The 24,351-nt window shown below is 38.1% G+C and overlaps 3 protein-coding genes across 3 annotated transcripts; 1 reads left to right on the top strand and 2 right to left on the bottom strand.

The window, feature by feature from the left end:
• Positions 1–298: 298 nt before the first annotated feature.
• On the bottom strand, positions 299–2,371 carry LOC110849262. The gene is made up of 4 exons (XM_022096664.2): positions 1,772–2,371; positions 1,613–1,702; positions 739–1,541; positions 299–665 (listed from the first exon to the last, which is right to left on the bottom strand). Exons 1-4 carry the CDS (start codon positions 1,803–1,805, stop codon positions 492–494), a joined length of 1,101 nt encoding a protein of 366 aa, XP_021952356.1. The 5' UTR covers positions 1,806–2,371; the 3' UTR covers positions 299–491.
• A 416-nt stretch (positions 2,372–2,787) lies between these two features.
• On the top strand, positions 2,788–4,784 carry LOC118435162. Its single transcript, XM_035850634.1, has 3 exons — positions 2,788–3,349; positions 3,947–4,128; positions 4,495–4,784. Exons 1-3 carry the CDS (start codon positions 3,032–3,034, stop codon positions 4,763–4,765), a joined length of 771 nt encoding a protein of 256 aa, XP_035706527.1. The 5' UTR covers positions 2,788–3,031; the 3' UTR covers positions 4,766–4,784.
• Positions 4,785–12,113: 7,329 nt separating this feature from the next.
• On the bottom strand, positions 12,114–13,929 carry LOC118435435. The gene is made up of 3 exons (XM_035851484.1): positions 12,773–13,929; positions 12,331–12,488; positions 12,114–12,256 (listed from the first exon to the last, which is right to left on the bottom strand). The coding sequence occupies exons 1-3, from the start codon at positions 13,320–13,322 to the stop codon at positions 12,185–12,187; spliced, it is 780 nt and encodes a 259-aa protein (XP_035707377.1). The 5' UTR covers positions 13,323–13,929; the 3' UTR covers positions 12,114–12,184.
• Between the last annotated feature and the right edge of the window lie 10,422 nt (positions 13,930–24,351).

Here is a 24,351-nt window from a genome sequence, read left to right as displayed (position 1 = left end):
ATTTTGTAGTGTGCAAATTTTATGCAAAGTCAAATTTTCCTTAATTCTTGTGGTTTTGTGGCCGGTTTCCAACAACTTTTTTTACGTAGTGTTTTTCGTAGTAAAATGTGTAGTTCATCGTTCGGTACAATGTCTTGTCCTCGTCACTCGTTCATGACGCAAGGACAAGGACATTTGTGCAATTTTATGATGTCATAAAAATAAAATTAGTATCGTATTTTCCAATTTGTTTCAAAATTCTTGCGAATTTAGACAAAAATAATTCCTTTCTACAAAAAAAACATCCCACAAATCACACCACCACATATTTTTTAATTCTGTTTTAGTTTCGCAAAAAAAAATAAATACAAAATAAATGTCAGACCGAGAAAGAGGGATAAATAGGTTCGAAATATTAAATAAAATCAAGAACGGAAAAACATTTTTTTTAAGAAATTAGCAAAATTTTGAACCAGAGTTATTTTCATTTTCACTTGCTCTTCTACTCCTTCTTATCCCGGGACAGCCTTGTAAAGTTGGTCGATCGCGGTCTTGATGGCAGGATTCTTAACGGCATTCTTGACCGGGTCAGTCGCCGCCCATTTGGCGAAAACGCCCTCATTCGCGCATGCCTTCCAGGCTGGTGCTCCGATATAATCAGCATACGCGTCCGAGGTGGTAGCGGCCTTGAAGTGAAAATAAATTTTCAAATTTTCAAAATTTATTTCAATTTTTCCCAATTTTTTTTTCCTTTAATACCTTAACCGCATCCGTCTTCAACACCTTTTCAATCAAGTCCGGACTGAAAAGCTTCGTAAACGGTTCCGCATAAAAGACCTCGTGCAAGAAAGCCGGCAACAACGCGGCCTTGGCCACCTTCGTATCAAACGCGGACAAGATAACGTCCGGATTCGCGAGCTGCAGTGCGACCGGCGACTTCAAGAAATCCCCCATATTCGCCGGCGAAAAAAGTCCCGCAATTTGGTCATTATTCAAAAACCCGTTGGCCAACCCGGGCGTAAACATGGCCTTCCCCACATCCGAGTAGAACAAATGATGGAAGAATTGATAATTGACCAAGGCCTTGAACGCCCTCGTGGTCATGAACCCGTTCAAATTCACTCCTGTGAACAAATTCTTGGTCAACGACTGGTCCAGCACCCACTTGAAGAGTTCCGGGTCAATAATATTGACGACGACGTCCGCATTCAAAACTTTGGTGACGAGGTCGGCCGTGAAAAAGTTGACAATTGTGGGATGACTGATCAACTTCATGATGTCTTTATTGACCAAATTCTTCGCGGCCTTAGATTCCAACACGATATTTGCCATGGCTGGGGTGGCGAGATTCTTGAACACGTCAGAGTTGATGATAAGGTCCAAATTTTCTTGGGAGAAGATACCCGATCCGGTATTTTCGGAGTTTAAGAAAGTCTTGAGAACGTCGGGGGTCGCGAGTTTTTTCAACATGGGAGACTCCAAGACTTTTTTGAGCATCTGTTTCACCACCGAGCCAGACAGGGAGGACATGAGGTCATCGCCGCCACGTTTGGTGACGAAGGCTGGAAAGGTCAGGGGTCAATATGTAAATGAGTAGTGATTAACATATGGTGGTGGTGGTTGGTAACCTCACCTTGAACTAGGTCATCATCATTGAACGCGACTTCCTGGTGGTGGTGGGCCTTGGAGGCGGCCGGTTTGTTGGGCAGCCCTACCACGGCGACTGTGCAAAATAAACAAGTAGGTCACGCACTTATGTAGATAAGGGCACGTTATCTTGTGTTTACCTTACCTGCCAGGCTGATAAGGACGAGAAACTTCTTCATTACGATAACACACAGCTGCTCAACTGTGCGGTTGGTGTAAATGTGGAACGAACTAAGAATGAGGGGAGGGTTCGGTTGATTTGCTTTTTATATCGACCTCAATACCGGTTACACTTCCGTGTTTTACTTTCATAACAATAATGCCCACAAGAAGGAGAGCTAACGAGGAGAGGACGAGGGGAGGTGAATCTAGGTTTCGAATTTAATTTGCACGGTATATTGTTTGAAGCGTAAATTAATTAATAAATTTCGCCAAGCTTCCTTGTTGCAGGTGAGAAAATTCGGTTTCTAATTCGGAAATATTTTACTTTCACATTCGATTCGCACACAAATAACAAATTTATAAATAATAAACTTTCAATTTTATGTGTAAGCAATTATCGCTTTAAAAACTGACGAATTTCACCTCCACGTCCACGTCCACGTCCACGAGTGACTAGCAGATTTCGAATCGGGTCCAGGTGACGCGTACCTTTATTATATAATGAGCGGAATGATGCACAATTGGAGAAATTCATCGCGTGTGCGGAAGTTTATGTACTTCTGAGAAGTGAAGAGTCGACAGGGTTTAAGTAATTGTTGTTTGCATAACAGTTAGTTAATTGTTGATATTCTGAGAAAAAATGCAGGTGGATAGTTCAGAAAGGAATGTTTTATTTAATGGAAATTTTTGAGATTGCATAATTTTTTGAGATTCTGTCTGTAATATTTACAAGTTTGGGAAGGAGATTTGCAGATGAGAATTTTGGCATGATGAGCGTCACCCCATGTAATTTGCCACAATTCATGCATCCCAACTTTTTTGTAAACTTCGCAAACGTAAATGTTACACAATATTTGGAATAAAATAGTAGAAGTCACGGAACCTTTTTGTCTGCAGTTTCCAAAATTCCAAATTTTTTATCTTTATTTAAAATTTACAACATTATCAATTTTTAAAAACGGTGTGCAAATTTTTTAGTTGAATTTTTGAATTTGATTTTTATAAGTTGGGGAGTTGAATGATTTGTGATTTTGCAGAATAAGAATTTTTGCATGATGAGCGTCACCCCTGCTACAATTTATGCATTCCGGCTTTTTTTGCAAACTTCGCAAATGCAAATGTTACAAAATCCTCGGGAAAGAAAAATAGAAGTCACGGAAACTTTTTGTTTACACTTTCCAAAATTTTTATTTTTATTAAAATTTACTCATTTCCCAAGACCCGAAGTTACCAATTTTCAAAAATGGGACTGCCTCCGGTCAAATTATTTCTTATCTTTGCCTTCTTATCTTTAGTTTCTCCTTCCTCCGTGTCTGATGAAAGATCGTCCTTCTCCGTCGAGCGGCCCACTTTGGAAGAATGGATGGAGGACATTGGCGTCAGTGCGGACTCATCCTCGTTCGAAAAATGGATCGAAATTCAGGGCCCTCCAGACTCAAAACTTGGCCAAGAATGTGACACCACGGCCTTCAAGCAGTTCTCGTTCTTCGAATTGCTCAACATTGCTGCGACCGATGGCAAATTGAACAGCAAAGCCGGGATCGACAGAGTTTTTAAAGAGGTGACCGTAATAATTAACATGGACACGCAACACGCTTAGAAGCTTTGTAAACTGTGGGAAAATTCACTGAGAATGTTTGTAATTTAATATTAGACTTTGGAAAGGAAAGTCTTGCAAATTTTTTAAATAGATCAAGTTTTTACCTGCATGGGTAGGAAATAATGAGATTTTAGTCGCAATTTGATAAGTGATAACGTGGATTGAGTGTATTTTGTAAATCTGGATTAATTATTTTTATGAAAAGATGACTTTCTTGTGAGTCTTTAAAAGTTAAAATTGCCAAATCAATTTTAAAATCTTTCGCAAAAAATAAGATGCCTTGATCTGTGCAGCTTTACGACAACTTCGTAACTGAATTTCCTTTAGCATTTTATAGCAAAGTTTTGAGGTTAAATTTGGGCGAATATTTCATGTCATTTGCGTAATTATTAAAACGATATGAATTTTTTTACAAACGTAAATTGACTTCACAAAAATGGTACCCAGTAATTAGATCACTTCTACAAATAATTTAACAGAGTTTACAAAATTAGCGTGAATCCCGTCATAATTTCGTCACAAATTCCACCCTTGACTTTTTCCTGTCTTTTTTTCCAGATCCGGAAACTGATTCAATCCACCCCCGAGGCCACGATCAATCAAACGTGCGTCACGAAAGGTCAAATTCCCGAACTGCTCGAGTGCATTGACAAAGTCTGCGTCTGCTACAAGACCGGAATTTGGGCGCCGATGAATCTCGTGGAAGAAAATGGAGACTGTGTCAGCCCAAATGGGGCCTGGTGAGGACTTAAGATAACCTCTTATCGATCTCACAGTGGAACATTTTTTCAAGCTACACCGGGATTGTCTAATGAGTTAAATAATAATAAAAATTAGCAATCACATGGCGCTTATCATTCCGTTGAATGGCACCTTTAATATTGACGGCAAAGTTCAATTGTTTAATAAATTTTAAGGTGTAAACCAATGCGCTCGTGGGTACTTTGCCCCCCATATTTCTTCAAGGGGGTTATTCAACGGAATGATAAGCGCCATGTCATTCCTAATTTTTGGCATTATTTTTTAATATAACTCGTTAGGCAATCCCTGTGTAGCTTGAAAAAGGTTCCACTGTCAGCCATAAATTATGTGGCTACTTTTTGCAGGTGCATCCACTGGGGAAATGATGCTACGAAGGTCCTCTCCAAATGCGCGGGTCGCGGAAGGTGCAACCCTCCCGAGGAAAAATTACCCCTGCTTTGTGACCAGCTTGACATGGGCGTCTGCGCCGGGGGCAGAGGACCCGTCGCCAAAACTAATATCACAGACGCCCCGAAATGTTTCGTGAGTGGAGCGGATCCCACTTTTAGACCAAAGCTTACATCGCTCATAATTATTGTAGTGTCGATAATGATAATGGTTTTACACATGAAATAAAAATTTAATTGCTTCTTAATTTGTATGTATGTAAATACTTGAGTCTGCAAGCGACAATCTTGGAATATTTTGAAAATTAAGCAGATCAAAATAACGTGCTACAGATTCTGTAAATATTCCTGGAAATTTAGATACTTAAATTTTTTTCGCGAATTTACCCGTCAATTCGACGTGTTTTTATTTTGCAAGATTATTCCCAAAACTTTGTAAGTTATATTTGTAAGTTGAAAATTGCAACTTGCAAAGTGAAATACGACATTGACGTGAGCACGCCCAGTAATTTACCCTTTCATTGAGTATTTCAAGGATTTATTTGTAAGCCAAAATACAAAATTTTCCTAAAATAATGCAATTGGTTTTCAGTGCCAAATAATCTTGGCTTGAAGCCGTATTCCTGTTCATTTCAAATTTTTTTGCATGAGTTTATTAAGGGGTGAAACCCCTTTATAAGATTGATATGCCCGTCCGTCTGTCTGTCTGTCTTTCCGCGCGATAACTCAAGAACGGTTTAACATATGGACTTGAAATTTTGAACATAAATACTTAATATAAAAACAAAGGTCAAGTTCGAAGATGGGCACTGTAGATCACACCCTTTAAGGTCAAAAGGTAACCAAAAGGTCACGTAAGGTTCAAATTGCATATATATGTCAATTTGACATGAAATTTAACCCCGAATTCAATGGTGACCTCTGTTTTGATCTCATAGGTCACGAAAGGTCACTTGGAGGTCACCTAGAGGTCACTGAAAGGTCACTAAACGTTTTATATCTGATATATATGTCAATTTGAACTTAAATTTAACCCCGAATTCAATGGTGACATTCATTTTGACCTCAAATAACAGTTAAATAACTGTTTGTTAACTGTTAACTGATACAAAATGTTAAATTTGATACATATGTCACCTCACAAATGTTATAAAGTTCTCTCGGTTTCACCCTTTCGTTACATGCGTTTAACGGTTTATTTCAAATAGTTTTTCATAGCAACATATGCATATATCTGGGGACAAATATATGTATATGAGTGGCAAATTGTCAAATAATTGCGCAAAAAAACATACCGTCTGGAAAACATAATAGCAAAATTTCTATTAGTTTTTATAGATTGAGGTTCCGAAACTCTCTTCGAGTCATCAAAATGACCACCACCAGCTTGCGTATCATTCTTACATCGCTGATTTTCAAGCTTGTCCCCGGAACTAAATACGGCTACAACCTGAAAGACCTAGAATTGAACGGCGGAACAACTGTCCACCCATTCACACCAAATCAGCCTCCAAACCCTGACCTCGATGCTCTAGCATCAAGATGTTATGAGTTATCCTACATCCCCATGAATGACAAACCCCCTCTCGTTGACAGACAGCCGAACGTGTTTCACATCTCCTTGCTCAAGAGTACGACGGAAGAATGCACCAAAATATACCTGGACAGACTTCAATTTGCAGTTTTAGCAGGGAAGATGACACTGGCGGAGGATCGCTTCCCCATCGGCAGCTATGATTACGACGACGCAAAAAAACCTAGTCGCCACGTGGAAAATCTTGATGACACGGTTTTACAGCGAAAGGCTTGCTCTGGGACGACGCTGTCCCCAAAAATAAAGTACCACACGGTTCCTCACACTATTCCTCAAATTTCCGCTTTTTATGCCGCCATTACGGGAAGCGTCTACCATTGGGTAATCTCACTCATAATGCTTGTCATTTTTCTGCATTTTACTGAAATCAACTCTGCTGCACAGGTCGGATCAACCGAGTCCGCCGCGGAGAGGAAGACTGAAAGCATTGTCGTCTTCGACACACATCTTTCACTTGGAGAAACGGACCTTAAAGACCGAGAGCCAGATAAGTATACCCAGCAAGCTGTAATCTGTTTCTACTTGGAATATCAACCGAACGATGATTTGCTCACTCAATTGCTCCCGGATGGAGGCGACACACTAAAATTGGATTTTGTGTATAAAAAAATAATACCTAATATAAAATCATGATGGGTTGCTTTTGCTTAATTTACATCAGGATTTCAATTCAATTCATATTTTTTCTAGGGCGGAAATTAAAACTAGAGTTGACGGCGTGGCTGCGAGATGGACAAGTTTGACAAAACGGAATTGGATGGAATGGTCCTATGCGGAACGGGACAATTGCAAACGAGTAAAAAAAGTGAACGAAAATGCCAATGACGAATACGAACTCCAAGATCGACCCACTTATTTTACGGATATGTGCCGTTGTACGAAGAAGAAATATGCACCTTCAACCGGCTATGAACCCAGCTTACAATTAGATAAACCTCTGCTGCCAATTCGCGATTTGCGCAATTCCTATTATCCATCGGACCCTATGGATGACTGTTATGAGTTGAAACTCTATTCTTTCGAACGTCCCGACATAATATGGGTGCGGTTGTGGCTGAAAGAAAAAAATTGTCGGTACACCAAACAAGTGGGCAATGTCAAATATAGGCAGAAACCGGTGTTTGGAAATTGTGGGGCCATTACGGCATTGGACTCAATCGGTCTTCCTTTCGGAAGGTGGCATAAAAATGGACCAAAAGATTGTCCTGATCCGAATGCATGTATTGATAATAATAAAGCCAGAGTTATACACGACACGAGGTATGGAAAGGAGACATGTGGAAGACCACCACAATACAATAATCAAGATCCGGTATAAGTTTAACGCATATTTTTTCATGTTTTGTATATTTGAGAATTTTGTTCTTGCAAATTAGAAAATGTTCATACGGTCCGATCCGCATGACTTTTGGAAGCTAGGGTTTACCGACCCGAAGAAGGAGTGCTTCACTGACTCAGCCCAAACTACGCCATGCGACGGAATATCGTGGATCTTGAAGTTTCAAGCAAACTACTTGAAATCTTTATTTATCAAAAACTTTCAATTTCAGTAAATTCCTTTAAAACATTGCATTTGTGAGTTGTTTTAAATTTCTCGTAATTTTTCAGTGCCGAGGTTCAGATTATCAGACACACAGGAAAGGATATCAAGGTTCCTTTGTTTCATGCTGATCCACTTGCCTGGTTTTATCCGGAAGTTGTTGTTATACGATCACCCGTCTATGAAGTTAAGATTGACAGGAAATTTACAATTGTGGAGACACCAAAGGAGATACAAAGGCCAGATTTGCATATTCACCAAATGTACAAAACTTGGCAAAATACGGACAATTGCAGAGGCCTTTTTAAACCTCAACCAACTACGACAACTACTCCAACAACCACAACTACGCCAACTACTACAACTACGCCAACAACGACAACTACGCCAACAACTACAACTACTCCAACAACTACAACTACTCCAACAACTACAACTACGCCAACAACTACAACTACTCCAACAACTTCAACTACTACAACTACTCCAACAACTACAACTACGCCAACAACTACAACTACTCCAACAACTACTCTAACAACTACAACTACGCCAACGACTACAACTACTCCAACAACTACAACTACGCCAACGACTACAACTACTCCAACAACTACAACTACGCCAACAACGACATCTACTCCAACAACTACAACTACGCCAACGACTACAACTACTCCAACAACTACAACTACGCCAACAACGACATCTACTCCAACAACTACAACTACGCCAACAACTACAACTACTCCAACAACTACTCTAACAACTACAACTACGCCAACGACTACAACTACTCTAACAACTACAGCTACGCCAACGACTACAACTACTCCAACAACTACAACTACGCCAACAACGACAACTACTCCAATAACTACAACTACGCCAACAACGACAACTACTCCAACAACTACAACGACTACAACTACTACAACTTCGCCAACATCTACAACTACTCGTACAACTACAACTACAACAACTACACTGAGTACAACTCATCATACAACTACACCAAAACCACCAACCCTGTTAGACTTCATTCTATGTCGCCATTTTCGGCCCGATGTTCCAATTGAAAATAGGAAGTTAACATTTGGCAAGGACATCACGCTTCTACCCGCTGATCAAAAGTTCAAAGATTGCTTCACATTGGAGGCCTTTCCGACATCCCTTCCGTACGCGCTGCATGTCCAATTTCGTCAACATGCGAATACAAATCCGGCCTGCGCTGACCTTTCTGCCTCGGAAGTTACCTTCCAAGCCGTCAATGAGCAAGGATATCCGATCGGTTCTATAGAAAAGTCGTTCCACGTGTTTGATGCGGACAAAAAGATTGTCCAGGAGTATTGCGAGAATGATGACCTACTTCAACCCCCCGATCTTGATGTGCAAGCATCAAAAAATTATCCATGCCATTACATTCATGGACAAAGTTTCAAATATACGCAACATGTAAAATTTTTATTAAATAAATGTTGGAATTAATATTGATTGCTAAATACATAAGCTAATATTTTAGGTAACGTCCCCATCGGAAGTCCCGCAGATGTTCGGATTCAAAGTACGGTCGAAAGTTGATGGTGACATTTGTCTCATTTGGAAATATCTCCCTGCTCGCCCAAACTCTCCAGTTCCACCACCGAAAACGGTGCAAATATAGTGAGGAATTTGTGACTTTATGCAATTTATTAAGATGCAGTTAAGTAATTTCTTGTATTAATTCCGGTTAGTGCCGAAGTCTTCATCGCGCAGCATAAAGTAGTTTCCGTTCTGGGGTCACAAGTGTACAATTATTTGGACCCTCCCGACAATACCGAGAATCCTCCGAAGCGCAACTGTCATGACCCGAATCCAAATTCGTGGTTTAATTTGAACATAGACGATCCGAGTATCGAAGTGGCGGAGTTCGTCACAGATTGTGCAGAGTCTAAAGAATGTCCCGTTTTCTTCAAGGATGGAGATCGAAAAACTCTTCCACCCGTTGTTCTTGTTACTGGCACCCAGTTCAGACGCAAATCAACAACTCCGAACACTGTATGTGCAAAAATTTGCATAAAAAGTGGCGAATTAAGATTGCTCCAAATTACATATATTCTAATTTTAGACGCCGCAACCTGACATCGATGCGTATGAAGGGTGTGCGATATCCAAGGCTTGCATCGCTCCCCCAAAAAATGAAGACGAACCAGAGCCGGATGCGAATCAGTGCTTCCTTCCTGAAAATCGTAATTGCGAGATGTTGGTGACGTTTGGAGACGCTCCGGTTGAAGGTGAAAATTTAGTTTTGGAGAAGGAGCTTATCTTGGAAATGTTCAAACCTTCCGTGGATAAGTGGTTGGCAATTGCACTGTCAGATTCAGATAACATGGTACCATTTTAAAGAATAATGGATTTTTAGAGTATTATTGGAATTGCACTAATTAATTCTCATTAGGGGCCAGCCTATGTTGTCGAATGCGTAATTGAGAAGGATCGAGTTAACCTTTATCACTCTTTTAATGTTGAGAAACAACGCAGAAATGGAAGAATGGTAGCTTTTTCTTCAAGCATAATTTGTTTCTTGTACTTACAATTAGTGTTCGCAAAATTGGGCCGGACTGACGGATAAGCTTTGTTGGCACGGACATCGACAAAGCTTATCGGCCCGGTCCTACTTTGAGTATTAATCTATAATTTGTGTATCTTGCAGCGAGGAAATTATTCTCACGTCGGTGTGGTTAAATTGTTGCGTTACCAGCGAAGGAATACAGGTCTTTACTGCAGATTTTCTATCAAGAGACACATTTTTGTTAGAGACCCGAACGTCACGAAGATTGTGCACAGTTACGATTTGGTCAGAGTACCGTATTTTCTGCTGTATGCGTGGGGCAACGCTGTGACAGAGGATGGCATTACAGGTTTATATGTTGAACTAGTTATTCCTAGATTTAAAAAATACCCAGGTTTTACGCAAGAGAACGTTTTATTTTGTTAGGGAATCTGCTGAAACACACGGATTTCCGCGCCTCGTCCAAGAAAATTGCAATTGGAACACGACTCTCGGTAATAATGCATTCAGTTTCTTAGGAGCTTTCACCCTAAATATATTTTTTAATTATTCCTTCAGCCTCTCCCCGAACAAAAGGCTCTTCTTCGTTTGCATTCGACGATCCTGATAGCAGCCGTCCTATTTTTTCTATCCCTTGGCATGTTTTCTGGCCGATATTACAAGGAGACATGCGTCAGTGTAAAAATTTGCATCTTTCCGCTCTGGCTAGTTGTGAGTCACTTATAAATTTATAGTTGTATCAGGCATAACAAGTTAACTACTAATTTCAGGTCCATGCCATATCCATGACCGCTATGATGGCGCTATTCGTATTTGCCCTCGTCGCAGAAATTATGGCCCATCAGGGTTGGACAGCTGTGTCGCCACCGAACTTTCACTCGTACGTGGGATGTATGGCGTATGGCTTATCCTTTGTCGTGTACGGGATGGGTTTCTTTATCAAACCGTCGCAATACGGAAGCTCCAACATACCTGCGGCGGTTCACGTTGTGGGTGGAAACCTGGTTTATTTCTTGTGCTTCATCCTCATAATTTTGGCGGATCGAGTTTCCTTTTCCGGATTAGCATGTCACATCAAGTGGATCGTGGGAGCATGGGGTTTCATTTACTGCGTATTCCAATGCTTCTTCACGGTAAATACTATCGGTTTTTCGGAGTAATGTTCGATTTAAATTCAGTTTTGTAATTTGATGGGTTCTTTTTTAGTATCAGTACTGGTGGATCGACTATATATTAGATCTAAAGAAAAAACGAGGCAGGTGGTTCTTCCCGATTCCAGCCATATACGCGTCCGATGATTCTGGGTCACAAACACGTCTAGGTAACAAAGACGATAAGGGTTTCAAGCCAAATCTGGAGCCTGAAAAGGGTCAAGATCCGGTCGAAGCGCCGGTGAGTGATATAAATATAAGTTTTCTGGTCTTAATGTTCTAATGCAAAATTGACTGATATTGCAGGGAAGCAAAATTCGATTGGGAGCGTTCGTAGTGATCTGCATATTATCGCTTTTGTACACAACTGGGAGCATATATATGATTTTAAGGAATAAGAATGGAGACGGAGATTGTTTTACGCTTCATGAAATATTCGAATTTTCAAAAAATTAAAAAGTGTAGATTATATTATTTTTACTCTATTTATAAGTAGTATACATGTGTATGTAGAAAAGGTCAAATTACGAAAGTTGGCGTACGGTGCCTTTCATTCACGGAATTTTAAAAACTTTAGAGTAAAATTAAACTATGTAAGTACTTATCTATTTCTTTAAAACACTTGCCAGAAATATAGTAAAGAATTTCACGTCAAAGTTTTTTACCGTTACGAAAGTTAGTAAATTCACAAAAAAATCATTAAAATCTCTTCCACAAATAAATCATTTTACATGCCAGTGGTCCATTTTACAAACTTTTTATTGAATAATCCTCTCAGACTTTTTTCAAAATATCACTAAATCCATCAAAATTTAATAAAATTTGATTGGTAGCTTATTCTCTGCAATGAATCTTGTCAGCCTTTCCCTCGTAGCGGGTTTCATCTACATATTTACAATTTTAAAATTATTGACTAATAATTCTTCAAAATTTCCTAAAAAAAAGTACTAAAACTTACATGAATCCCTCCAATCCGCACACTCTCTAATCCTCCTAAATCCTTGAGTAAGAACTGTTCTACCGTCTCAATCCCATACTTCCCAGCAAAATCATCTGTGTCGTCATCCACCCGACAAATCGGGGACGCCTTCATCTCCACGTGGAACGACTTCAAAGCTAAAAAGTAAAACATTTCAACTCACAAATTTTCACAATTTAAAAAAATCAGTGTTTCATTTCGTGCAGAATTGCAAGATTTCTTGCACTGCAAAGCAAGAAAGTGCAAGTGCAAGAAATATGCGCTATCTAGCCACGCGCCGTATGAACTTAAGCGGCGGAAAGTAATTTTTTGCACTATGCATTTCTTGAGGGTCAAAATAGCTGCAAAACCCCACTTTCTTGCCATTATTTTGGTTACTTGCACCCCAAAAACAGCCCAAAATATCGGTCACCTCACTTACTTTTAAACAGCTCCATCCCAGCCACCAAGTTGCCCAAGGAATCCCCACTTTTAAGCAGTCTCAACCCAAGATGTGACAACCCCAAAAATTCACACGCCTTCAACACCTCCCCCACCTCGAGATGCGATACCACCCCGTTAATCCTGGTCAATGTCCTCGCCTCAATTTCCAACCTGTCCAACCTCGGAAACGGCAACTTCAACTCGGACAGACATTCGTGGTCATAAACCTCCCCCAATTTCAGGGACGTCACCCCAGCGAACAAATGCACCCGGGTGGACACATTAGTCAATACGTCGTCCAAATGGGGCACATAATTCCACCCCTTTTTCAACGCCAATCTCTCCAAGAGTGGCATCCTCAAGGAAGAAATGTCCTCCAAATCCGATCCACACCCGAAAAGATCGACCAACTCGTTCACAAAGTGTTTCAATCTCGGCATTGGGGGCAGATCCACGTTTCGACGCCGAATTGCGCGATGGTTTCGGCTATTCCGGCATGATCCTCGAAAATGCAGTGATTCCAAACCCTCCGCGACCTGGACAAGCATCTCGGAAAGATGGCTACACGAAATTATCGGCTGGTAGTTTTCACACGGTAAATATCCAGTAATCCAGATGACGAGTGAGGTCAATTTTTGGCACGAACCGAGGAACGGAAACAAGCCGTACGATAATTCCAGGTGGGTCAAGTTGGGCGAGGATTGGACGAGATTTTGGGTCACGATGTGCAGCGCGTGCGTAATCGTGGACGTGGGGGTCGCTTTGATGAAGATGGAAGTGAGACGATTTCGAGTAATGGCGGGGAGAAAAATTGTGTCTGCGTCGGGGGCGTTTCCAGTGCGGTCATAAACATGGAGGTGAAATCGGGTCAAGTTGGGGCAGTCATTTTGCAAGATCTTGGACAAAGTAGGCAGGAGACTCGTGTCCAGGTGGAGATTGAGACGGGAAATGTGTGACGAGAAGGAGGAAAGTGGAGTCAAATTCGGGTCTTTTGCGGAGGATTTGATGGATTTGGCGAGGAGGACGTCAAAATTCGGGGCAATGGTGTCGTGTCACCTTCTTTTCGTAGTTTCAGGTGGATCGTCGCTTCTGGGAGGGAAAGAACGGTTTGATTCCATACTTTGCAGACGCGGCGGGCCGTTTTGGCGGCCACGTGGGTGAGGAGGTTGACAAGGATCTAGAAATATTCATATCGAGTATTGAGTGGTTATAAAGAATTCTTAATTATTGTCTCTTAAGTACAACGGGATCTGTCAACGCTGGCGAGACTGGGATGTCAGCAATGTCATTAATTCCGTCATCCATCTCGATTTCATTATCCATTCTGACCGTGTGGTATAGTTTTTTTAACGTAAAATGCCGCAATATGCAATCGAATTTCGAGTTTGTTTGAGGACGAAAAAGTGCAAGCAATTTTAATCTGGGGGCAAGTTGATGCAATTGCTTATTTTTTTATGGTGTGCTGTTATTGACAACAATTTTAAACAGTCACGACAAGGAGTATGAAAAAATCTGTGGATTCACGACAGTTTTCTGTAATAAAGGGCCCTGCCATTGTGTAATAACGCATTTTAATATAACTTAAAATATAATTTAAAATATGTCAATATTTTGGTCACCGAAATTCCTGAATTCTTCAGTTCCGCTTTGTGGCTTTCTGACCTTCATGACAATAGATCCGTGCAAAATGTGTTTAAAAAACAGTTCTTAAAAAATGATACTTGAAAAAATTGCCCTTGCTAAAACTAAAAATCTGCTCTCACCAGAAGAGCGAAAGTATTTTGCATTTTTCAAATGTAATCGACTAACAATGCAAGTCTTTTACGTGTACAACTCAGATCGGGCTGGGACCAATTTTATTTTGTTCACCACAAAAAATAAGCATACCCGTATTTTTTCATTTTTCATAATGCGCTAATTTGAGCGCGAGGCGCGAATTTTAAAACATTTTTCAGCCAAAACCTCGGTTTTTAAAAATTCTGCAAATTTTCGAATTTTAGCGCGAATCCAAAAATTCGAAACATGTCTCTTCAGAATGACTTATCTGACTTTTAAAAAATCCAAATGCATTATTTTTTGAAAAATTAAAATTTGAAAGAGTTTATAATTTTAATGAATTTCAAAAACTGGCAAAAAATTTTGAAATTCAAATTTCGAGACAATTGGATTTTTCATAAGTCAGGTAAGTCATTCTGAAGAGACATGTTTTCGAATTTCTGGATTCGCGCTAAAATTCGAAAATTTACAGAATTTTTAAAAACCGAGGTTTTGGCTGAAAAATGTTTTAAAATTCGCGCCCTGCGCTCAAATTAGCGCATTATGAAAAATGAAAAAATACGGGTATGCTTATTTTTTGTGGTGAACAAAATAAAATTGGTCCCAACCCAATCTGAGTTGTACACGTAAAAGACTTGCATTGTAAGTTTTACGCCAACAAGGAAATAGTTGAGATGAAGTAAATAAATTTAATTGACAGATGACCGATGCGAAGTCGAATAAGGAGGTGTACTAGTTGCTAGTAACTTAGGCAAAAAAAGATGCTATTTTTGTGGCATTGATGAGATTTGTATATATTTTTTAGGAAATTGGTAGTTTCTTTATTTTCTATTTATTTTTTAATGGTAATTTTTTGGTAGACTTTATTTCCATAATTACAGAGAGTGAATCAAGATACAAAACTCACTTTTGTTTATTTTTCTACAGCTTTATTTTTCGTTTGTGAATTTTATAAATTGCTTCAATGGGTAGCCCATTAGTTTGTCTAACGAGGTGCAATCGCTTTTTCTACGCCATTATCACCTTTGACACTTTTTTGGAGTGATTTTGTTCTACCCGTTTTGAAAAGTTTTCCAAAACCCACTTAGCGCCCGAGCCGTCAGCTTGAAAATCTCTGCTTCAAGTACTCAAATCTAAAATAATCCATCCGAATAATGTCATGCGACTCGCCAAGAGTAATTGCAGTTAAAAATTTATTTCTGGAAAATAAGTTTTCATGCAGTTATCGCGAATTTGCTTCGAAAAACGCGATGTAAGACGGCGTGGGGGCGTACAGCGGGTCCTCCTCCGCGTTAATATATTTAGGTCAAAGTGACTGATCCTAAAAACTATTGCCTGACTCACCCCCAACATTTTGCATACTTTTCTGTGGTGACGGATGTTCCTTATTGATGAAATTTGCAATCTAGTATAACTCATGCTCGATCCTGACTGATCTTGAACGCCACTTTGGTGGAGGTGGAACTCCAGCCAATGATTTCTGCCTCTTTATGATAGTGCCATTTAATACAATGGAAACATGGCTTTGACTGGTACTTGAATTCAGTTGTCGCCAGTTTCTTAAAAAAAATTTATGGTACAATTCATCTTTGGAAAACTCTTTTACGGCTACCTCGCACTCCGTGGGGGGAGTGGGGGCATGTTGCTGCACAGAACTAAGAGTGATTTTGCAAACTGTTCCTTGACTATCTGGGTACGACACGTGTAAATTTCAATAATCCCAAGTGTCTCTAACACTTGTTATCTCAAAAATAAAAGTGAGTTTTGTATCTTGATTCACGCTCTGTAGTACAGAGTAAAATTGCATGAATATGTTCTTACCCAGATAAGTAGAAAATACAAGAATATCAATAATTTTAACAGGATCAGTAATAGTAATGCGTTTATAATTTTAAGAAATTTTGCGTCCCTAATGAACTTTTTTATTTTTCAGAAATGGCATATTTTTTGGTAGGGTTTATCCCCACAATTTTTATTTTACAGAATTACATATAGTGCTAATTTCTTTTAGATCACATGCTGCGCACACGTTTGGTGGGCTCGTGATACAAATTTAACGAGAAATTACCACCTTTTTGACCGGAGTTTATCAATTGGTAAATAATATGTGAGACTTAATTTTCGGACATATGATGTGAATTTCTTAAAATACTCCAAAAATTGGTTCAAATTAAGGAGATAATTACAAAAACTTGTAAATATAGTAAATCTAACTTGAACGTTAAGAATTGGCTATATTTCATGTTAAACAAATCCTTATCCATCACATAGTGGCGAAACTGATGAACTCGGTGGGGTAAAAAGTTCACGAGTTTCGGTGGGAATTTTGAATTATTTGCAAAAAACTGCAAAACTCAGCTTGAGTTGTTTACATTTTTAGTGGTTTCCAGTGGGAAGAGTGTGTGGTGGTGGCTTCCCGCCACACATACTCTATGACGAGTTGAGACTAATCTCAAAAAGTAGTACAATTTTTACATCATTTTTCACTTTGCGGGTTTCAATGTACACGCATAAGTTTGAAATTTTCAGAATATAGCTGTCAATAGTTTTGCAACAAATTACCATTCATCGATAAGCAATTGTGATTGTAGTTTTATTTATATTAATCAATATTTGTGCAAATTTCGGTAATATTGAGATTATTGATTAATATAAATAAATCTACAATCACAATTGCTTATCGATGAATGGTAATTTGTTGCAAAACTATTAATAATTATATTGTGAAAATTTCAAATTTTTGCGTGCACTTTGAAACTCTCAAAGTGAAAAATACGGTCAGAGTTCTGGACTCATGCGTAGTATAGAGAGGAAATGCAGAGCGAGAGCTTTTCTCGCTCAATAGAGCGAGGAGATAAAATATCACGCAGGCTTAATATGAAACCAAGAGACGAGTAACCAATTGCATTCCCTGAGAAGGATCTGTAACGAAATTTAAAATCACTAATAAAATATCAAATTAAATTTTGGCGTCAAATTGGTCAAACGTTAAAAAAGTTAGCTAAAATTTCAAACAATACATATTAAAATTAAATATAAACTTGGGAATAATGTATGTATTTCACAACAATTAATTCTTATCTCGACATGTCAAAATGCTCAATCTTAGCTCCGAAATTAAGAACCGAAAACCGCGTTTTGAGTATGGTCTTCGCAAAAAAAGTTTTTTTAAGCTTACCGGTTTAAACTCGGTTTTCCGATTTTTTACTATTTTTTAGTACCTCACGAAATAAAATAGTTTGAAAATAGTTAGTTTAAATAAAATGTTTTAGAAATCATTCATCAAATTGGACAAAATTTCAATTTTCATCAACCTTGAACTTCTCTTTTTTTCTTTCGTTATGATTGTTTTCGCTTTTGATTTCACATTTCAAGGTTTTCAGGAAACTGAAACGTATAAATTTACTGAACGGAACTTTCACAATGTAGAACTGTAAACTTGCAAAAGTGTGGATTTGGTGTATTCATGTACTCCTATTTTTTGGCTATAAAACCCTCGACGTCACCATTGCAATGATATTTACACAAAATTGTAAGCTAATTTCGCTTATAAATATTTGTAAAAGTTTACGGATTTTACAAGTTACGAAGGACTGCGTGAATTGTCTTGAAAATATAGCTAAATTTGCGAAATAAGAAGATCGTCTGATTACGCCCTCAGTTGCTTCCATGTAAAACCTAATCAAATTTTTTGGTATTTAAAGTTTTACAAACTTCACATTTGACTCCGAAGTTGTAAGAAAAACGTTTTAAACGTGTAATCATTATGGAAATTCGTAAATTCTAAATTTTCGTTTTATGGTTTTCTAACCTTCGTGAGAATAAATCCGTGCAAAATTTAAAGATATTTTTGAAAAAAACTAGTTTTTTATCAAGAGCTTGATGATACTTGCTGAAACTAGCTTTTCACCAGAAGAATTAAGCAATTAACATTTGTTAAATGTAAACGTCTAAGTATGACACCAACCAAGAAATAATTGCAATCATTGAAAGCAATTAACATTTGTTAAATGTAAACGTCTAAGTATGACACCAACCAAGAAATAATTGCAATCATTGAAAGCAATTAACATTTGTTAAATGTAAACGTCTAAGTATGACACCAACCAAGAAATAATTGCAATCATTGAAATAAACTTGATTTACAAATACTCGGCAAACACTTTCGATAGATATATCATTCTATTCTTACAAATATCACGCCGATATTGTGCAAGCTCTGTAAATTACGTTCTACATAAATACACAAAAATTGTCTTTGATCAACCTTCGTAACTTTAAACTTACAGACTTAATTATTACTTCGTAATTTCTGCAACATTATGTAAAAAAAAATCCACAGAAATTTTACTACTTTACGAACAACCGAGTGAAACCAAATTCTCATTTGCATAATTCATCTATTCTCTTTACTACTACACTCTTAGCAAAGTGGTGTTGATTCAGTAAAAAAATCAACACAATGAGCAGGACTTGAGTCATGAATTCAGCAATTGTGATAAAATTTTGCACCATTTTAACTCCATGTAGTTATGCTTTATATAAAACATAACGGTAATCTCAAATTAACCCAATATTGTAATAAATGTACACCGCCAGGAATTTATTCAGCACAATTTGGAATCAAAATATTAACCCAAAGGCTTCATCAGATTGTGTTAAAATTATGCTGGCAAAGTGTTAGATTTAGTTTTCATTTAGTGTTATTCCAATTCCAAATTATTATCTCTTCCTCAGAGTTACGATAAGAATGACGCAGCAGATTCTACGATAGTCAGGATTTGCAAAGTTCAACATGAACAAGTTAGTTAGAGTGACAAATTTGGCGAGAGGGAAAAAATTAATAATTTCCTCTGGAAATTTTGAGGAATTTCTTTTAAACGGTAAGAAAATCCTAGTTGTAAGGTCTATTTTTTATCATAAATCATCTTAACTTTTATATTTGCCTTCTTATAGTTAAGAGTAAATTTGGTCTAGAGGATGAGACAGACCTTATCTTTGAAGACGAACAAGGAGCCGAGATTGATGAAGAAGTCTTCCCAATTTTAGTTGATCAAGGAACAACTCCCACCATAATTTTTCGGCTTCAAGAAGAGCATCATGTAGAAACAAATTTCCCTCAAAATTCCCCATCATGTTCTCAAATATATTACAGTTGGTTATGCAAAATTATATTTTAATTATGATTTCCTAATTAATGATTATTCTTATATTGATAGTAAATAGTCCCTTGGCGTCCCCGTCATCGCCAGCTTCGTCTTCTTCAAGTTTTAACCCAGATGTGGATTCTTTCAAACAGGTTAAGATAGTTAAAATAGTTAAGATTAAAAGTATTTGACTAAGTAATAAATGTGTAAGTTACAATTAAAATAAATAAAATACTCATAATTAATATTTTTAGGCGCTGGATGCTCATGTCGAAAGAAACCCTGAATTTAAAGAGCTGATTGACACCTGTAATTCGGCGAAGCTTGTCGATTCAGTGGCGGCAACAAAATTTGTCAATGAATCTGTTTCTGTCCTTGTTTCATTAAGGGGGTAATTATAAAAAAAATAATTTGCATATACCTTTAATAATTATAAAATAATTTTGTTTTTGTTTTTCAGAAATTCACCATGTACTAATGATCAGAAATTATTTGCGAAAGCGATAATTAGTTTGCTTCCTTGCTGGAAATATCCAGGATCACCAGAAGGAATTGTAAGTATACATAAATCATGGTTCTATTATTATTAGTTGTTGTTATTAATAAATGTTTAAAAAAGTCTCACTTTGGCATTCCTCCGGTGCACACGTATCTCTCTCTCGCTCCTGCAACTGGATCCTCTTCCATCTGGGTCGCGGGTGTGCAAGGGCAAGTTAAGTGTGTCCCAAGGCCTTATCGCCATGTGAGCCTCGTCCACTCACTCCCCCCAACCTGCGTGCCAGGTGACACCCCCTGCCACACCCGTCCCAGCAACGACAAGCTGAGCCATCAGGCGAAGATGGATTCGCCGGACCCAGTGCACAGGAGGATCTACGCCTTGGAGGGACTCCCCAGGTTAGTTTTTGTTTGGTATATCGGGGTGGTGACCGTGGGGTGTGGTTTGTTTGAAGAGTGGGGGAGGGGGGTCGTGCATGACGGAGGGCAGCATGGTCGGGTCTACGGGGGTCCCATGACCTGGTTATGTTGTGATGGGGGAAGGGGCAAGTGGGGGTGTCGTCGGCCCCGGCTACGGCTTCCATGGGGGACGTGGGCAAAGATCCCGCGGTCCGTGGACAGCCCCCGCCCAACAACCTTCACCTGTCTGCTTCCGCATGCAGACGCCACCCTCATTTGGATATCACCACCACCCCATGGAATCCGCCTATGCATCACTGCCATGCATTTTCCTACCTGGTGTACGGCAGTAATGGGCCGAATGGTGTATTGGGTCACCTTCCCAATACATGTAGAGGTTTTCCGAGACCATCTCCGGTTTTCCCTCTACACCCTTACTGCCACATACATTTTATCATTAGACTATGAGCTTGTCAAATATTTGTCATAGTATGTATTTAGCCTGTATTGGGATGCCGGGTGCTACTTGTGGATAATGCCCACAACTAAATACATAGTTTACCAGATTAACTGATTTGTATATCATAAGATGAAATCATGTATGTATATTGAATGTAATTTGTATGAAATGAATGAGATGTTTGTAAAGGCTGACGCCATATCAATCTTGAAATAAATACCTACCTACCTATTAATAAATGTTTATCCATCTTACAAGGGACACTCACGACCTGTCGTTTGAGTCCAGGGTACCCACTATGTTTTTTAGAATCTACTAGGACCCCTGATGAAGGATTCCTTCATATTTCCGTGTAAAACTCATATTTGGCGCCATGGCGTGGCGCCAAACTTAAAAATTTGCATTTTCGACCAATTTCAAACCCTCATAACTTTTGCAGTTTATGTCGGATTTTTAAAATTTTATGCTTAAAATGATCACAAAAGTCGAAATTTTAGAGAAAAAAATAAAAATAAAAAAATTTTAATTTTTGAGATATTTTTAGCATTTCTTCGACGAACCCAAAATTTCGAAATTTTGCGAAAAGTTAAAAGCGATAATTTTGGAAAAAATTTCATAGAATACGAAAGTTGTACTCCTTGTCATGATTTTTGCCAAAAATTTTGAAAATCCGTCCAGGATTTCAAAAGTTATGGCGGTTTTAAAATGTAAAACCATCAAATTTGGCGAATTTGGCGCCACGGCACGGCGCCAAATATGAGTTTTACACGGAAATATGAATGAACCCTTCATCTGGGGTCCTAGTAGATTCTAAAAAACATAGTGGGTACCCTGGACTCAGACGACAGGTCGTGAGTGTCCCTTGTTAGTAGCACTTATGTATATTTTGTGTACTCATTATTTATTTCCTCTTATAGGATATTCTATATGACGACCAAAGTCGCTCAGGTTTAATACAAAATCGTCTACGGTGGATCCATCGAAATGTGATTGCCATCGATGACAACAAATTATTAAAAAGAAAGGCCAACGCAGGAAATACAGGGCAACATGCAAACGAGGGTACATCAGAGGCGGAAGAACCTCCTCAGCTTAATCAAAATATTATTGACGAATTGAATTCGACGACAATTGAAGCCGATATTGTTCGCCTAATTAAAGCCACTTTTCAACATCGGGCCTACTTAAGAAAAACAAATGAAAATTCTATCCTAAAAGTTTATCGAAAGTTCACTGAATGCGATTTTTTGGTGTGTTTTTAGATTTTATTTAATCATTTTGTGAAACATTTTGACCATATTTTATGTTGTATGCATTTAGATAAATCTTGAGTTCTCCCTCATGCACCCGGGAATTGAGGACAATTTTCTAAAACAATGGCCAGATCTGGCGAAAAAGCTTTTGGAAAATTGCCAGCGAATTAATAACAAATCCCAGGCACTTAAAAAGTTTATAACTGAAGAGTCCGGTAAAATCTAACAAAAATTATTATGAACTATTTAAATATTTATTTAATTTGTATGTACATAATTATTGTTAGTCACTCTTTAAATTTTGTTTTATTATTTAATCAGATAAATGGGACCAGTCGACATTGGCTCTTTTTGTACTGCTCTTATCTTATCCCTCCCACAGCCAGGGGTCAAGGACAAGGAGGACGCTGTTCAATAGAAAAAGCGAAATCACGGCTGGTCACATTTTACTATGTAATTTAAAGTTGTGTACAAATTATGTTATTCGAGGGTAAAAAACAACATCTCTATTTTTTAGAGTGGGACACCGCTTCAAACAGTGTTGGACAACTGGGATCCGGATGTTACTCAGCCTGCATTAATTTACTTTGGGGACAACAAAGCTTCTCCGTCAAATTACTTTTTAATTTGCGACCGACTTGCCATCCCACTTAGTGCAAAGAGTTCCACTCAAGCGATCGACTCCCTTTTCAAGGCTCACTACGTAATCGGAACTAAATATGACAAGAATCTTGACGGATTATGGAAGTTCATACAAGTTCATGTCCTAGATTTGGAGATTAACAACACGAAAATACCAGCAAAAGCTAAACAAGTTTATCAACAACTCTTCAGTATTTCAGCGGACAGCACAAACGGAGACCAACAAATTTAAGATTACATTTAGTTACATAGTGGAAGGTTAAAAATGATTGTTTGTCAAATATGCAATAAGTTGTTTAGTCGGCTTGAGGAATTTCAAGTCCACATTAAATATATTCATAATATAGGTAGTGGAAATTTTAAAGGGGCTGTATGTCCATATCAAAATTGTTTAAGTGAGCAGAATACATGGAGTGGATATTTAAGGCATTTAATGTCCCACAATTTAAATATTGATAATAATGAGACAGTTGAAATTAGCGACGATTGTATTGAATAAGGAGTAGATGAAATATATAATAATGCAGAGATAGGGACCACCGATGAGATTGATGAGGGGACTGAAGTAGAAAATTTAAATGAAGATGTTTCTGTTGATGCTGGCATAAAGATAATGACAGATATTTTAAGTAGTTTTTGTTCATCTCTCCTAGCTAAGGGGGTAACGAACTCCACAGTAGATTTTGTTGTTCAAGAATTAAAATTTAGTTTCGCTCAAGTAATTAGTTTGGTTTTAAATTTAGGAAGAAAATTTTGTGAGGCTGGTTTTGAGGAATTCAGTTGCTTAACACAAGGTTTAATGGAAGCATTTTCATCAATAAAATCATCTTATCAAAGACAAAAATTATTTGAGAAAAACTCCCAAATAATTTTGCCGAAAGAAATATCCTTAGGTAGCAGAACTGAATTAAGAGTAAAGGAAAATAAGCGGCAACAAGTAATTGTTTCAGATACATTCATGTGTATTCCACTACTTAGAACTTTAAAACAAATTGTTGCTTCTGAAGTGGTCTCCAATTATTTTGCAAACAGCAACAAAATTAATTCCAGCGCTATTGAAACATTTAGTGACACGAACTCTTATAAAAGAAATTTATTGTTCTCAAAATTTCCAGATTCCCTTCAAATTCAACTGTTTTATGACGATTTTGAAACTGTTAACCCTTTGGGTTCAAAACGTGGTATCCATAAAATAGGGGCGTTATATTTTACTTTAAAAAATTTGCCAGATTACTTAAATTCAAAATTATGTCAAATTTACTTACTTGCTTTATTTTATACAGAAGATGCTAAAAAGTATGGAATTGGCGAAATCTTAAAACTAGTTATTCGAGACGTTAAAATATTGGAAATCGATGGAATTCAAACAAATGAAACTGAGACAATGTATGGAACAATATGCAGC

This window comes from Folsomia candida, unplaced genomic scaffold, assembly GCF_002217175.1.
Source record: "Folsomia candida strain VU population unplaced genomic scaffold, ASM221717v1 Fcan01_Sc004, whole genome shotgun sequence".
In the NCBI taxonomy this organism is placed as follows: domain Eukaryota; kingdom Metazoa; phylum Arthropoda; class Collembola; order Entomobryomorpha; family Isotomidae; genus Folsomia; species Folsomia candida.
This window is presented reverse-complemented; position numbering and strand designations above follow the sequence as displayed.

Bases quoted from the DNA above. Each gene is read 5' to 3' on its own strand.
- LOC110849262 (XM_022096664.2), bottom strand. From the start codon at position 1,805: ATGAAGAAGTTTCTCGTCCTTATCAGCCTGGCAG. The intron at 1,542-1,612 runs GTGAGGTTACCA...TGACCTTTCCAG, and splicing joins TGATGATGACCTAGTTCAAG to CCTTCGTCACCAAACGTGGC. The intron at 666-738 runs GTATTAAAGGAA...TTTCACTTCAAG, and splicing joins TGAAGACGGATGCGGTTAAG to GCCGCTACCACCTCGGACGC.
- LOC118435162 (XM_035850634.1), top strand. From the start codon at position 3,032: ATGGGACTGCCTCCGGTCAAATTATTTCTTATCTTTGCCTTCTTATCT. The intron at 3,350-3,946 runs GTGACCGTAATA...CTTTTTTTCCAG, and splicing joins TCGACAGAGTTTTTAAAGAG to ATCCGGAAACTGATTCAATC. The intron at 4,129-4,494 runs GTGAGGACTTAA...TACTTTTTGCAG, and splicing joins GTCAGCCCAAATGGGGCCTG to GTGCATCCACTGGGGAAATG.
- LOC118435435 (XM_035851484.1), bottom strand. From the start codon at position 13,322: ATGCTTGTCCAGGTCGCGGAGGGTTTGGAATCACTGCATTTTCGAGGA. The intron at 12,489-12,772 runs GTAAGTGAGGTG...TTTACTTTTTAG, and splicing joins TGGGATGGAGCTGTTTAAAA to CTTTGAAGTCGTTCCACGTG. The intron at 12,257-12,330 runs GTAAGTTTTAGT...GTAAATATGTAG, and splicing joins TGCGGATTGGAGGGATTCAT to ATGAAACCCGCTACGAGGGA.